This window comes from Barbus barbus, assembly GCF_936440315.1.
Source record: "Barbus barbus genome assembly, chromosome: 21".
NCBI classification, from domain to species: domain Eukaryota; kingdom Metazoa; phylum Chordata; class Actinopteri; order Cypriniformes; family Cyprinidae; genus Barbus; species Barbus barbus.
In genome coordinates this window covers 3,176,719-3,192,551 of record NC_136749.1, presented here as the reverse complement: position 1 = coordinate 3,192,551, position 15,833 = coordinate 3,176,719, and the positions used below count along the sequence as shown (strand labels likewise).

Below are 15,833 nucleotides of genomic sequence, written 5' to 3'. Positions count from 1 at the left end.
AAACCAGACCAGCAAACCTGATTTTAACAATTATATCAAGTGTAAACATTGTTAATGAAGTATTTGCCCAAACAGCTGTCAGCTGTTAACCATTCTCAAACAATTATAAATATCAGTTTTCCTCAAAACAGCAGAACTTTATGTGTTGCTTTAATTATTTTGTTGATGACAGTGTTGTAATACCCCATTACCAAACTTTTAATGTAATAGCAATAATTGGAGTATTTATGGTAATTGGTGAACCATTACGTTGAATAAATTCAAAAATGTTTTTAAATTAAACGTTTAAAATAATCAAACTCAGACAGGATTTGGTAACAGATCATTCAAAGTGCCATTTTATTCCATATCTAAGGATAATTCAAAAATATCAAATTTTAGCAAAATCCTGCATCAAACCACAGAGATTGGCCACAATTGTCATGCCTTCATAAACCATTTCAACATCTGAAAGTCAAAATCAAATGCATTTCTGCTTACCGACAGAGAAGGTCCCTGGCACTGGTAATAAATGAACTGTCTGGCCAGTTTATAAGACCAGCCTAGAGTCCTGTCTCTTTGTACAATACTCTTTAACTACAACTTTACATCATAATATAAAAATATGAGTTGCTGGGAGAGGAGGGCTCTTTTGAAAACTGCACCGGAGAGCAGAATGCCGTAAAAGAATAAACTATTGCACATTCATCTAATCCTTGAGGAAAGACACCATGGGGAATATATTCTGAACTAAGAAATGTTCATCCCTGCAATACTGCCCATGAATGACACGCACAATGAACCCGTTCACAGTGATACTCAGACACCTCTGCTATACTTGCATCCTCAGAGTACCACAAACTGACGCACATAGTGGCTTGTATTTGGCACACGTGGAACACTAGAACGTATGATGAGGTCCAAAAGTCTGAGAGCACCAGTGAAAGTGCTTCGGGTTTATTTTTAGAATTTAGTACAATATTTTTTATTACTACTTACATTGACAACATAATCATTTTAGTAAAACTTAATTTTTTGGAGTTTTACAGTTGAGGTCAAAAGTTTACATACCCCTTTCAGAATCTGAATTTTTTAATTTGAAGATCAGGGTAAATTTAACTTATTTTGTCTTCTGGGAAACATGTAACTATCTTTTGTAACCTCTGAAGGGCAGTACCAAATGAAAAAATATGATATTATTTAGGCAAAATAAGAAAAATGTATCACTCATCAGTGAGCGTTTGAACCTTCTGTAATAGAGTCCCTCAGTTGTCCTCAGTGTGAAAAGATGGATCTTAAAACCATACAGTCATTGTTGGAAAGGGTTCAAATACACAAAAATGCTGGAAAACCAAAGAATTTGTGGGAGCTGAAGGATTTGTCTGAAGAACAGCAGACAGTTTAACTGATCAGGACAAACAAGGGACTCATGAACAACCATCACTAAACAAAAATCACAGCTGTGGATCATTCAGGAAACAACACAGTATTAAGAATCAAGTGGATGTAAACTTTTGAGCGTTATAAACAATAACATGCATTTTGCATGATCCCTCTTATCTTGGTAAAATAATGAACATTTTGCAGAATCTGAAAGGGGGATGTAAACTTTTGGCCTAAACTGTAAATATTCTTATTTTTTTAACCTAGAACTGTACGGTTATTTCCAGGGTTAAAACCCATGATTTAATGTGGTCTCAGACTTTCAAAACCTCATGTATGTCCATTATTAATGGTTGAACGTCAAAAAAAGAAAAAAGGTGACTATAGAGTTTAGAAATGCATGAATACACACACACACACACACACACTTTCATAAGAGGCAAAGGCAGTCAGAATGCTTTCCTACAGTCATTTGGAGTAGCTTTTCAATGGCAAACAACATTCAGATATATCAGGGACTTTCAGGGCAATCTTTAAATAAAGGATTAAATAATGAAAGGATTTCAAATGAAAGAAGAACAAAAATAGATAATTCATCGGTTCATTTGAGCAGCGCAGTGCGTAATATACAGTAGAGTTCATTGTATTCGCTGCGGTTTAAGTTTAAAACCTGTTCATCTCTTTAGCAACCTAATAAAATCATTCAGCTTGTTTGATTTCATTCATTCATCTCTGTGCACACTTCCAAAATGTATATTATATAGTACTTCTCTCATATAAACAGAAAGTCTCTCTCATTTCCTGGCAACATTTCTTCCCTCATCCTAATAAATAGAGAAAACACGTTTGAAAGTACTAATTACTGGAGCACATGTACTCGGCAGAAGAGGCATGAGGTGAGGTGTGCGCGAGCAAGAGTTTGGTGTAGGACAGTGTGTGTGCGTGTCGGTCAAGAGCTGTCCACCACTTGGTGCGGCAGGGTGACAAAAGAGCCGTTAATGAAGGAGCCTTGTTTTTCACGTCCCTTTAGGAAATAGGTGAGCAGCTCTCCTTTCCCCTTGACGAATATGGGTCCTCTCCTGACGAAGCGGAAGCCGTAGTCCTTCAGGATGCAGTAGCAGTCCTCCACCACCTGGGGAAGCAGAGTTTGTTTAGCTGTCCTACAGCGCCGTCACTGATACACTGCAGTAGTAGAGTGGTGGAACTATGAGTACAGCGCTCTATTTCTAGTGTTGGGGAAGCTCCTTTGAAAGAAGCTCACCTAAAGTCAAGCTAACTAGCATCTTTTTTAATAACCAGATGAAATATGACAGCCTGTAGTATTGCTACCTTTAGTAACAGAGTCCCTGATGCTGAACTAAATTTAGCAAAATTGTTTCCAGAAGGTATCATTAAAACAATGTGAAAGCCATCACCTGGATGTTTCCCATCACCCCTGTGGACTCCATGCGACTGGCGACATTCACAGTGTTTCCCCAGATGTCAAAATGAGGTTTACGGGCCCCAATAACACCAGCCAAAACACCCCCTTTATTCAGCCCTATGGAGAAAACACACAGCATGAGGCGTAATCATTGTGTCGTTTACACACAGCTGGAAGGTCATGCCACTAACCGATGCGGAGCATGAAGTTATTGAAGGACTGGTAGTTGATGTTCATTAATGTGACTTTCATGGCCAGAGCAAAATCTGCAAGATCTGCCAAGTGCTGCCACCGTTCCCGGTCTGAAATCTCTTCTTTCTGTTGGGAAAGACAAAACAAAATTGTTTTATTACAACCCCAATTCCAGAAAAGTTGGGGTGTTTTGTAAAATGCAATAAAATCGAGAATCTGTGATTTGTTCATTCACTTTAACTTTGACAAAAGTACAAAGAAAAGATTTTCTAAGTTTTCACTGACCAACGTAAATGGATTTTGTAAAAATGAACATATTTTGAATTTAATGGCTGCAACACACTTGAAAAAAAGTTGGGACAGAGGCAAAATAAAAGTGAAAGGTTTATAGAATATCCATGTTAAACTGTTTTGAAAGAGCTCACAGTAAGCAGGTGAATTGGTAATAGGTCAAGGTATCATGTTTGGGTATAAAAGGAGCATCTCAGTCTTTTATCATGGCTCGTCACTTTGTGCCAAATTTCACAAGAGAAGTGTCAAACAAATCAAAAATCACATTACACAATGCAAAATAGCAAAGAAATTAGGTCATTCACCAAGTACCATATATAATATTGTGAGAAGATTCAGGGAATCCAGAGAAATCACAGTACATGTAGAGTAAGGCAGGAAAGCTCAGTTGAATGTGCTTGACCTTTGAACCCTTAAGATAGCATTGCATAAGAAAGCAGTGTTAAATATAGCCACATGAGCTCAGGAGTACTTCAGAAAATCACTGTCATTTACCACAGTCTGCTGCTGCATCAAGAAATGCAACTTGAATCTCTGTTATAGGAGAAAGCTATACATCAGTTCTGTGCAGCGATGCTGCCGGGTTCTCTGGGCCAGAGCTCACCTCAGATAGTCAAGAAGACAGTGAAAATATGTGCTGTACACATTTCAACTTGTTTTCTGGAAAAATGGATTTCGAGTTCTCAGTCCCAAAGACCAAAGGGACCATCCAGACTCTCATCAGCGACAGAAGCAAAGCAAACGTCTGTCATGGTATGGGAGTGCAGCAGAGATAACAGCATGGGTGACTGGGATATGTGCAAAGGTACCATTGACATGGAGGCATATATTGGGATTGTACAGAGATATATAATGCCATCAAGATGATGTCTTTCATGGGAAGTCCATGGTTATTGTATCAAGACAATGCTAGGTCTCATTCTGCATGTGCTACAAGCGTGGTTTCGTAGAATCAGAGTGAATGTGCTAGACCGGCCTGCCTGCAGTCCAGATCTGACTCCTGTTGAAAATGTATGACCAGTCATGAAAAAGAGAATCAGACAATGAAGATCACAGGCTGCTGAGCATCTGAAGTCTTGTATCAAGTGAGACTGGACAAAAAGTTTGCTTGCAAAAATTTAACAATTAGTATCCTCAATTCCTAAACAATGAAACATTGTAATTAAAAGAAAGGTTGATGTGACACACTGTTAAACATGCCTCTGTCCCAACTTTTCTGGAGTGTGTTGCAGCCATCAAAATCAAAATTTGTCTGTATTTACTAAATAAAAATGAAGTTGGTCAGTGAAAACAATGGACATTTTTTTCTTTGTACTTTCGTCAATTAAATATCAGTTAAAGAGAATGAACAGATAACATATTCCCTGATTTTATGGCATTTCACAAAACGTCCTAACTTTTCTGGGATTGGGGTTGTAGAACTAGATGGATATATATCACATGTACCTCCTTTACCTTCATACAAGCATAACCGTTAGTGCTATTGTCTGTGACTCCTGATGCTGCCATGTAGGTGCTGCCAATAGTCTTGATTTTGGTTATACAGCGAAACTGAGGCTCGTCTAAAAGCTAAAGAGCAAACAAATAACAGTATAAAGTCTCAACTTGTCCTTTTATTGGCAACAACTGGGAGAAATACTCCTACTACTAGTACTTACACTATCAAAATCGGAAATGATTTCATTGAGGAACCTCAGACACTCAATCCCGCCATTGTTGATGCTTTCCTCCGTATAGAAATCAGAGAAGTTTGGGATGGAGGCGAACATGACTCCAATCTCGTCGTAGGACTGGCTGTAGAGCTCCTGGGACGTGTGCAAGGGAAAGTTCATTGAGTTTGACAGAATTTGTGTCAAACATGGAATCTGAGACTGACAGGCTGGATTTCTCACCTCATCCCTCTTCTTGGAGCCCAGGAAATGCCGGGCGACGTGCTCCGGAAGCATATTAGTGACCAGAGCCTCGTTCCAGCGCCGCATCTCGTACACCTTCTCCTTCTGCTCATGCACTTCAATCTTCCACAGGAACAGCGTGCGTGCCAGCTTCTCCACCTGAGCGACGCCAACAGAGAGAAAGGTGAGAATGTACAAGACCGCTCAAAGGTTTGGGTTGTTTCTCCAGTGTAAGATTATTGATGCCATTTGTCTGAAGGAGACCACAGTCTGAGAAAACAAAGAACTTTCAAACAAAGAATCAACGCCTGAACTCTGTCTCGCAAGTTTAAGATGACACACCCAACTGAGAGAGACAAATGTTCCACACCTTATGCATGAACCTCCACCTCCTTTGTTCACTCTACCCCTCTCTCTCCCCTCATTTCCATCTAAACACAGGACACTATAGTGGTCACTGAAACCTTTCTTAATCAGAGTTTATTATAATGCAACAATTCATGTTTGAAATCGTTTGAAAGGTGTGACTGGTAAAAGGGTCTCATTCACCTCAAAAGTAAAAGACAGACTACTCCCAGGTCTTTCACACAAATTACCCCTCTATGTAAATGCTAAGTTATTTACCTAAAACCGGTGATATGCTAAACCCCTGCAATAAACAGACAATGCCATTTGGTGACTTCGGGGTTCTTCTGGATATTTAAGGGAGAGTGACAAAGAGCTCAAGGAATCTGTAGGCAGATCTCCCACATACTTGCTGTGTGTAGTCTTTCGTTATCAGGTAATATTTCTAGATTCTCTCATTTCGGTATTATTGATTTTTTTATGTGATTGATCAGTGTGTTTAGAATGTTTGAACTGAACTTTGAATTATTATCTTGATTATCTGATTAATAAATGATGCTGATTCCTCCGAAATTATTCATTCTAGTAGATTACATTGTATCCTTGTTACCGCATTTCTACATCAGGTTAGTAACAGACTAAAACTGTACACATCAACTGTATTTTTAGAGATCCGGCTAACGCTTGGCATTAGTTCAAGTGTACTTAGATTGTAAAAGCTAAAAGGGAATTTCCGTCTAGGTCAACTGAATGTTGTTCGACCAACCTAGATAGGTTAGGCCTAACCTCTGTTTATTGTAATATTACTCTAGCTAAGTGTACATGGGACACCATGGCATGACCATACCAAAGCTACTATTAGAGAAAGCAATGTTGGTTGGCTTATATCTTAGTAGTGGTGATGACCTCTGACTAAGGTTAATGTTGCTTTATTCAAGTGTGTTCAAATCTAAGCGGACTACATAAAAATGCTGTTAGAATGAGCAAGAATAGGAGCGGCCATCTAAAGTATTAGTCAATTACCTCTGTCTAATAATCAAGACTGCTGAGTATGTGATCGTGGGGTACGCTAACGGCTGATGCGATATCGACATGAGAATCCAAATGAATGAACTAATAAATAAATAGTTAAATCAGGAACTGTCAAACATTTATCTAAATTTAATAAATTCTTGAGTATCACTAAAACCTTATTAATTTTTGGAGTCAGATGAAATCAAGAGGTAATACATATGAGAAAATGTATTTATTTTAATGTTATTGTATTGCATAAAAGGAAAGACAGCATCACGCAAGAATCCTTCTGCCGTGCCATTGGCTGCCGTCGTTGGACCAGTGGGCGTACCTTACACCAGTAAGGATGCATTAAATTGATCAAAAGTGACAAAGAATCAAAGAATCCTGAAAAATAAAATGTTTCACAGTTTCCACAAAAATATTGGCCAGCACAACTGTTTTCAACATTGATTTTTTTTTGCAGCAAATCAGCATATTAGAATGATTTCTGAAGGATCATGTGACATTGAAGACTGGCGTAATGATGCTGAAAATACAGCTTTAATCACAGAAATAAATTACATTTTAATATTTCTTTAACTTCACGTTCTTCCAAACCCACATGACCTTTTTTCTTCTATGGAAAACAAAAATTGAGTGTTTTTAAAAAAAATATCCTGGATGCTCTTTACCATATATTGCTGGTAAATGGAAACTCTAAAGCTCTAAATTGTCAAAACAATCATCCTAAAAGTATTATAATAGTAGATTGTTTTACTAGTGCACTGCATCCCAAGTCCTTTAAAGCCATATGATAGCTGTGAGGAATAGGCTAAAATTGAAAACGTCCTCTCTGCCGAAGTTCAAAAACAGACTACACAAGCCGTTCGGACAAAAATAGTGCATTAATGTCATCTGATGCAACAAACATTACTTCTTGTATCTTCTAATCAAATGTCACTGACGTCAAACCTGACAGAGCACATCTAATATGGCATTTTTTTTGACAGTTTTGACAATAAATAACAACATAAATTTCGGCTTCAGAAGACTTGGAATAGAACACATGAGTTGTATTTGTCAGGGTTCTGTCACTTCAGTCTAGTTTATTCATGGTTTTGTGACAGAGCCCTGACACTCCCTTCTTGTCTTGTTTACTGGTGTGCATACTCGGAACTGCGCGCTCTCTTGTCTATGTGCTCTGTTTCATGTTGGAGCGTAGGGTTCGGATCCCGGCACTCTTGTCTTGTTCGGGCTCATTTCTGGTTTCGTGTCGGGGTTCGGACACTCATGCTCCAGGTTTGTTCTTGCTGTAGGAGCGTGCGATTTCGAGTTCGCTCGGGCCATGCGCTCCTCTGTCTGTGTGTGTTTTGTTCGGCGTGCTTTTTCGTTGTTTTGTTGCACGCAGCTCGTTCTTTGGCTGCATGCTTTCTCTTGTTTTGTCTTGTTCTGTGTTGAACGCAGCTTGTGTTTTTTCACTGGCTGCGTACTTTCATGTTTGTCATGTTTTGTGAACACATGGCTTATGAGTCTCCTCATTAGCTGCGTGTTCGTGTCCTGTTTTGCACATGGCTAGTGATTTTGTTTTGCTGGCCATGTGCTTGTGTTTTTGTTTTGTGTGCGCACATGGCTTGTCTTGTTTGGTTCTATGTGCCATGTGCTCTCATGTCAATTGTCTTGACCCCACCCAACTTGTTTCCTGATTATTGGTTAATTTGCCCCACCTGTGTTATCTCGTTACCCTCCTCATTTGCTCCCTTCATAATCTCCTTGTGTTTGCAGTCCTGTGCCAGTTCGTCATCGAATGTCATGTGTGCCTGGTGCCTTGCCTTGCCCTGCCCTGCCCATCCCATCTGTTTTCCCTTACGGGGTAGTTTTTGTTTGTTGATTTTATTTTATTATTAATAAAGCCCTATTCCTAGTCCTTGCTCTCATCCCTTCACCCACACCTGACAGAACGAACTGGCCACTATGAGGACTCAGCGGAGGAAGGGCTTAGGCCATCCACCACCCTCCACTCTCTCCAGCCCCCTCTACCAACGCATCCTCCAATTCAAGGCCCTGAGCTCCCTCCGTCAGTGGGGGACAGATGTCAGTAGGTTTGCCCTGGAGTTCAGTGGTGCAGCAGAGGCGTTGGGGTTCAATGATGCGGCCCTCAAGGACCGCTTCAATAGTGCCCTTGATGAGCCCCTCGACTGGTGAAGGATGAGGGGGCTGGACCACCTGACGTTTGGGGGATTTGTGGAGTTCCTGGCACGTTCCCCGGCTAAGGAGGCTGGTATGCCTCAGGTGGTGACCGATGAAGCTGCAGAGCCCCCAGTGGTGGCTGACGATGCTGCAGTGCCCCACTCTTGGAGGAGGAGGAAGGCTTCTTCCACCCTTCAAGGCCTGGAGGCTGTTCCAGAGCCCTCTGCTGGCCAGAAGGCTGTCTATGAGCCTGCCAAGCTCCTTTGCCTGCCGGCGCCGCCCAAGCTCCTTGCTCCGATGCTGGCACCGTCCAAACTCCTTGCCCTGCCGGCTCCACCCAAGTTCCTTGTCCTGACGGCTCCACCCAAGCTCCTGGCCCTGCAGGCTCCGCCCAAGCTCAAGCTCCTGGCCCTGCCGGCTCCGCCCAAGCTCCTTGCCCTGTTGGCGCCGCCCAAGCTCCTTGCTCTGACTGCTCCACTCTTGCTTCCTGTCCTGCTGGGGCCGCCCTTGCTGCCTGCCGAGCTGCTGGTCCTGCTTTGGCCTCCTGCCGGGGTTTCAGAAGCGCAAGAGCCCGCCTGGTCCGTCCCTCCAGCTCCACCCTGGCCCTCAGCCAGGTCTCCTGAACTGCTGGAGCCTCACTGGTCCTTCCCTCCAGCTCCACCCTGGCCCTCAGCCAGGTCTCCCAAACTGCCTGAGCCTCCCTGGCTCAACCCTCCCGTCCCACCCTGGACCATCCTAAAGACTTCCTGGGCTTATTTCCTGGTTCTGGCTTGGCTTCCCTCCTTCCCACCCTTCCTTCCTTGTCTCTGTGTGTTGACCCCTGTCTGTCTTGTGTTCTCATGTTTGTGCTAGTCTTGTTTTGTGTCAAGTTCCTGTCTTGTTTTTGGTGTCCTCATTAGGGACGCCAGGTGGAGGGGGTAGTGTCAGGGTTCTGTCACTTCGGTCTAGTTTATTCATTGTTTTGTGGTAGAGCCCTGACACTCCCTTCTTGTCTTGTTTTCTGGTGAGCGCGCGGATCCGAGTGTGCTCGGGCCACGCGCTCTCTTGTCTATGTGCTCCGTTTCATGTTGGAGCATAGGGTTCGGATCCCGGCACTCTTGTCTTGTTCAGGCTCCGTTCTGGTTTCGTGTCGGGGTTCGGATACTCACGCTCCAGGTTTGTTCTTGCTGTAGGAGCGTGCGATTTCGAGTTCTGATTTTGTTTTGCTGGCCATGTGCTTGTGTTTTTGTTTTGTGTGAGCACATGGCTTGTCTTGTTTGGTTCTATGTGCCATGTGCTCATGTCAATTGTCTTAACCCCACCCACCTGGTTTCCTGATTATTGGTTAATTTGCCCCACCTGTGTTATCTCGTTACCCTCCTCATTTGCTCCTTTCATAATCTCTTTGTTTTTGCAGTCCTGTGCTAGTTCTTCATCGAATGTTGTGTGTGCCTGGTGTCCTGTCCTGCCCTGCCCTGCCTTGCCTTGCCTTGTCCAGGCTTGCCAGTCTGTTTTCCCCTATGGGGTAGTTTTTGTTTGTTGATTTTATTTTATTATTAATAAAGCCCTATTTCCTCCTGCAAGTGAGTCCTCGCTCTCATCCCTTCACCCACACCTGACAGTATTTGGTGTAATTTTATTTTTAAGGTGCTTTTATGTCATTTTTAAGCTTGACAGTCCCAGTCCTCACACTTTCATTATATGGAAAAGTATGACCAAGGTATTGTTCAAAAATTCTACTCGCTAAAGAAAGTCATAGTGAATAATTACAGAATCTCAATTTTTGAGAGAACTAAAAATGATCACACAGAGAGAAAGAGAGAAGTAAATCTCACATGTCGGGAGAAGTAGTAGAAGCTGACCATCATGATGAAGATCATCACACTCATGGAGTATTTGGAGGGCACAAGATGAACTCTGTAAAAAAAAATAATAATTACTTGAAAAGTACCACACAATTTCTCTATGATATTATAATACCTAGAGATAACAATCAATGTAAATAAGAGATGTTTTATAATCCAACAGTCACAATCACTTAAAGGGACAGTTCATCCAAAAATGAAAATTCTGTCATTTACACACTCTGAAGTTTCTTTCTTGTGTTAAACACATTTTAAATAATACTGGTAACCCAACTGTTGACGGTAGCCATTGACTTCTTGAAAATTCTTTGTGGGGTTCCACAGGGCTCTGTCCTGGGACCAAAATTGTTTATTTTATATTTAAATGATCTCTGCAGGGTCTCAAGTGTTCTCAAGTCTATTCTTTTTGCGGATGATACCAATTTTTTTTATTCTGGGAAAGAGTTAAAGGATATTGTGAGAAATGTGGAAAGGGAGATGGAATGGGTTAAGAAATGGTTTGATATTAATAAGCTGTCCCTGAATATGAGTAAAACAAAGTTTATGATTTGGGGTAAAAATAGTGTGACAGACATGAAAGTAAGAATAGGGGTGGAGGAAATAGAAAGAGTTAATGAAATAAAATTTTTGGGTGTTATATTAGATTCTAAATTGGGGTGGAAAAAGCACATTGATTATGTAAAATCCAAAATCTCAAAGTCAGTTGCGATATTAAATAGGATTGGGAATTTGTTAAATAAGAAGGCATTATTTATGTTATATTCATCATTATTTGTTCCATATTTAACTTATTGTCTGGAGATTTGGGGTAATACGTACAAGACATACACCCAACCACTTTTTATTTTACAAAAGAGAGGCTTACGTATCATCACAAGATCACAATATAGGGATCATACAAACGATTTATTTTTAAAATTAAATATTTTAAAATTCTATGATTTAGTGGATTACAAGGTTACATTGACAATGTATAAAGCATATTATAAAATGTTGCCTGATAAAATTTTGAGTATGTTTGAGAAACGTTATTGTAAGTATGAGTTAAAAAGAACATGTTTGTTTAAAAAACTGAAGGTACGAACAAATATTAGATGTAGAACTATCTCTGTAAGAGGAGTGAATTTATGGAATTGTTTGCATATAGACCTTAAATTGACACAAACAATAAGTGGATTTAAAAGGCTTCTAAGAAATAAGATGATACTTTCATATAGATAAGTTTTGGGTAATTAAATTCTATGACTTTGTTGTTTCAAGTGTTTGCAAGAAGAGAATTGAGCACTGATTGACTGTTTGTGAATATTGAGAGGGATAGGCGTTAATAAGCTTTGAGCTTCAGCCTATACCCTTTGGTTTAATGAAAAGTTATGTATATGAGTTGTATATTTGTTATTGTATATTTGTTAGTGATAAACCAAATAAACGAAACGAAACGAAACGAAACTTCCATAGTATGGGGAACAAAAATGAATTCTACGCAAGTCAATGGCTACCTCCAACTGTTGGGTTACCAATATTATTTAAAGTATCTTCTTTTGTGTTCAGCAGAAGAAACTCATACACGTTTGGAAAAACATGAGGGTGAATTTAGATTTTGGGGTGAACTATCCCTTTAAATAAGTAAATAACCTCTGCTAAACAGACTGCTTGATTTGAGATGTTACTCACATGATACTAGAGTACTAATGGGTAATAACGGTGTAATACTGCAGATCCTTGGTGTGATTAGTGCTTGACCCACCTGTATTCTTTAAAGCGCGTCAGATCGTACTGGTCAAAGATGTCCCTCCAGCTGTAGATGTTGACCACACCTGTAGCTCCGGTGATCAGCAGCATGAGGGTGAGTTTGACCATGTGGCTGACCTGCACCAGCATGGTGGTGGCGATAAGAGCCAGTACTGCGATGTAGCTGTAGTATTTAGGATTCTCCGAACAGCCGCTGGCGGCCAGAGTGACTGGAGTGACCACAGTCGCCTCATTGGTGGAGGACTCTGGTGGACGACAGCTCAACTACAGAAGACATCAGAAAAAAGTACAGCTTTCAAAAACATCATCTTAAAGGTCATGTGTGTTGCTTTTTCTCTGTTTTAGATGTTAAAATTTAATCTCACTGGTGTAATAAAATGTTGGAGTTATATGACCATTCAAAAGTTTGGGTTGTTTTTGAAAGAAACTCTCTTCTGCTCAACAAGGCTGCATTTATTTGATCAAAAATGCAGTAAAATCAGTAATATTGTGAAATATTATTACAATTTTAAAAAACAATTTTCTATGTGAATATATTTTAAAATGTAATTTATTTCTGTGATCAGTTTTCAGCATCATTACTCCAGTCTTCAGTGTCGCATGATCCTTCAGAAATCATTCTAATATACTGATTTACTGCTCAAGAAACATGTCTGATTATTATCAGTTGAAAACAGTTGTGCCGCTAACTATTTTTGCAAACCGTGGTACTTTTGCCCACTATTTGGTGAATAGAAAGTTAAAAAGAACAGCATTTATTTAAAAATAGAAATCTTTTGTAACATAACAGACATTATAAATGTCTGTACTGTCACTTTTGATCAATGTAATGCATCCTTGCTAAATAAAAGCAGTGAATCTTATTAAGTATTAAATCCTACTCACAAAATTATGAGCGGTAGTATATATAATCTATGTAAAAAAAAGTAGTATTATGATGATTTACCTTTAACGTAATCCCATTTTTTGGTAGATATGTAAATATTTTAAATTATACATAGCAGATTCATAAAATATAAGTAAAATGATCATAAACCATTATTAGTCATAAAATACAGGACAAAATATATTTATATAATTTAAAGAGAATTGTAAATCTACCAAATTACAATAAATAAATAAATAAATACATAGGCCCCAAATTACAATTAGTTTGAATTTGCAACACTGTTTTTCCTTATTTATTTTACAGAAAAAAATACATAAAATAAAATAAAACTGACTTTCTGAGGTAGATGATTTTTTTTTGAAGATTAAGCACCTGGATCATTCCTAGTATTCGGTGCCATTTGAGTCCTCATGACATAATGTGGTATATTTAGCATAAAAATTAGTTAATACTTGTTTCTGAATACTAATCTTACAAAGTTACTGCCCTCTACAATCAAACACAATAAATATGTGCTTAAAAAGTAATGAATTAAAAAGAATTACTCTTATTTTAGTGCAAGTAGGCTAAAATGCCATGTACCCAAGTAAGCCACAAATATCAGTAATAAAAATCAAACAATTTTTTTCAATATTGTTGTATATTCTTATTTATAATATTCCTCAACAAAATATATTTATTGTTATTTATACATTTTTAATGTTTAAAGTCTTGATGTTGTGTCCCTGAATTGAATGTCCCCCCTGTTACTCTGATGAAAAGTCCCTCTGAACACAGAATGTTTCTCTAATAACACGATTCTCAGGAAGTATAACACTTTTTTGTGGCAAACTATCTACAAGAAGTAGAGTAATTAACTTTCAAACTTTAAAATTCACCCTTTTTCAGAGTTTTATAATAATTCACTGATGTGGTAAAGCATAACATGTCCACTCTGTTATGTTTATTTCTAATGGAAACTGATAATTTTTTGCAATTTTGAAAATATGGTTAATTGAATGAAGGTGGATATAATAAACACGAGTAGCAATAGCTGACTTTAGCATAAAATGTCCCTCCTGTTACTGTTTTGCACTGTAACAGGGTGGACATATTCTAACATTTGATGTAAAAATGGCATAAATAAGCGTTTAAAGCATGTATAGGTACTTATATTATATAATTAATTTATTATGCATTTAAAAGAAAGAGTTGCTTAAATAGTATGCATGTATTATCAACACTTTGTTCAAATACATTGGGGACATTTTAGCTCTTAGAAAATGTAAATATTACAATCACTGTGCATTCAAAAAACGTATTAATTGAGATGAGAATGTCCTGTAACAGGGTGGACATTTGGTCCTTGCACATGTGAGCATTTTTGTGAAAAACTATTAAAGAATAACAGCTGGACCAATATATTTTTCTTATAGTGTAACAAGCCCTTCTTCAGATAAAATGATTACATCATGGAAATTTAAACATTTTTTATGGAAAGTTACCAAGTTACCCACCTCATTTCATAATACATTTCTTGAATTAGAAAAAAAAAATTTTGTTTACTTAATTCACTTGTTTCTTACCATATCTACAATGTCAGCCATTGTGACTATGACGATGGCCGCCATGGCCCAAGTGTTGCGAGCCCAGCGCGTGTGATCAATCCAAGTGGAGAACGACACCAATCTCTTAGGAAATACCTTTGAAAAACAAAACAAAATGGTACATAAACATCCAATCACAGCAGAAGTTGTTAACCTTGTACGCACATGACCTGTTCTGACAGTAAGTGAGCAGAGAGGTCAATGAACAGGCCTGTGATCTAATCACAGTGTGCATGTGTTCAGCTCAGCCCCGCGGCGGCTGCATGTACAGTGATTGTGGAAACAATTGATTTAATTCACAGCAACATGCTTTTTAAAATCAATAAATTCTTCAGTTAAGCCATATGGACTCATACGTCCTTCATCTGTTGTGTGTGTGTGTGACCATCTCCCCTACCAGAAACACATTATCTCTGTGCTCGCTCAATCTGTGTGTGTGTGCTTGAGAGGGAATCAATACCGGGAGCTTTATTAGTCAATTGGGAATGTGTTGACCTAACTAATGAGAATGAGTCAAATATACTGCTGCATGTTCCAACAGTAAATGGAAGAGCCTCGGGAACTACAATTCAGTCATGTGACTGCTTATATTAATATTACATAAGAAGTTGACAAAGATGCATTGGAAACATTTGTCATCATGTTCTTGGCAAATAATAGAAAGCATAATCGTGCATGTTTCAGGAAATCTCATAGCAAAGAAATCTAATACAGCAAACGAGGGCCAAAAACTTAGTGGTGAGATGCATTGAATTTCATGTTAAAGTTGACATCACACAGAAGCTGGAACCAACTTTACTACTGTATTTTTGAGTGAAACAAGAAATTCGCAAACAAGTGGACACATGTTCTGTGTGATTGGCCGAGGAAGGTGTAAGAACAGAAACTCACCCGTGGGAAAATGGCTGCCAGTGAACAGAGAGTAAGAACGAGCAGCAAGACTTCACCGACGGCCAGAGTCACATAGTTTGCAACCAACCTGTGCGGAGCAAAAATACATAGACAGATGAACATTGCCATTCCTACCCTAATGCTTTTCAAACACATACTGTATGCAAAAGAAGTGTGGTTAATTTG

General features: G+C 39.1%; 1 protein-coding gene across 1 annotated transcript in view; it reads right to left on the bottom strand.

Annotated features, from left to right (window-relative positions):
• Positions 1 to 313: 313 nt before the first annotated feature.
• Positions 314 to 15,833, bottom strand: part of LOC306887348 (adenylate cyclase type 3-like) — a 31,894-nt gene continuing 16,374 nt past the window's right edge. Inside the window, exons 11-20 of the mRNA XM_079445007.1 lie at positions 15,648 to 15,735; positions 14,736 to 14,852; positions 12,277 to 12,545; positions 10,503 to 10,584; positions 5,161 to 5,319; positions 4,927 to 5,073; positions 4,724 to 4,837; positions 2,977 to 3,103; positions 2,778 to 2,902; positions 314 to 2,494 (exon numbers count right to left, since the gene is read on the bottom strand). Coding sequence (XP_079301133.1) covers positions 2,312 to 2,494; positions 2,778 to 2,902; positions 2,977 to 3,103; positions 4,724 to 4,837; positions 4,927 to 5,073; positions 5,161 to 5,319; positions 10,503 to 10,584; positions 12,277 to 12,545; positions 14,736 to 14,852; positions 15,648 to 15,735 — 1,411 coding nt within the window. The 3' untranslated portion in view covers positions 314 to 2,311. The remainder of the gene's footprint in view (positions 2,495 to 2,777; positions 2,903 to 2,976; positions 3,104 to 4,723; positions 4,838 to 4,926; positions 5,074 to 5,160; positions 5,320 to 10,502; positions 10,585 to 12,276; positions 12,546 to 14,735; positions 14,853 to 15,647; positions 15,736 to 15,833) is intronic.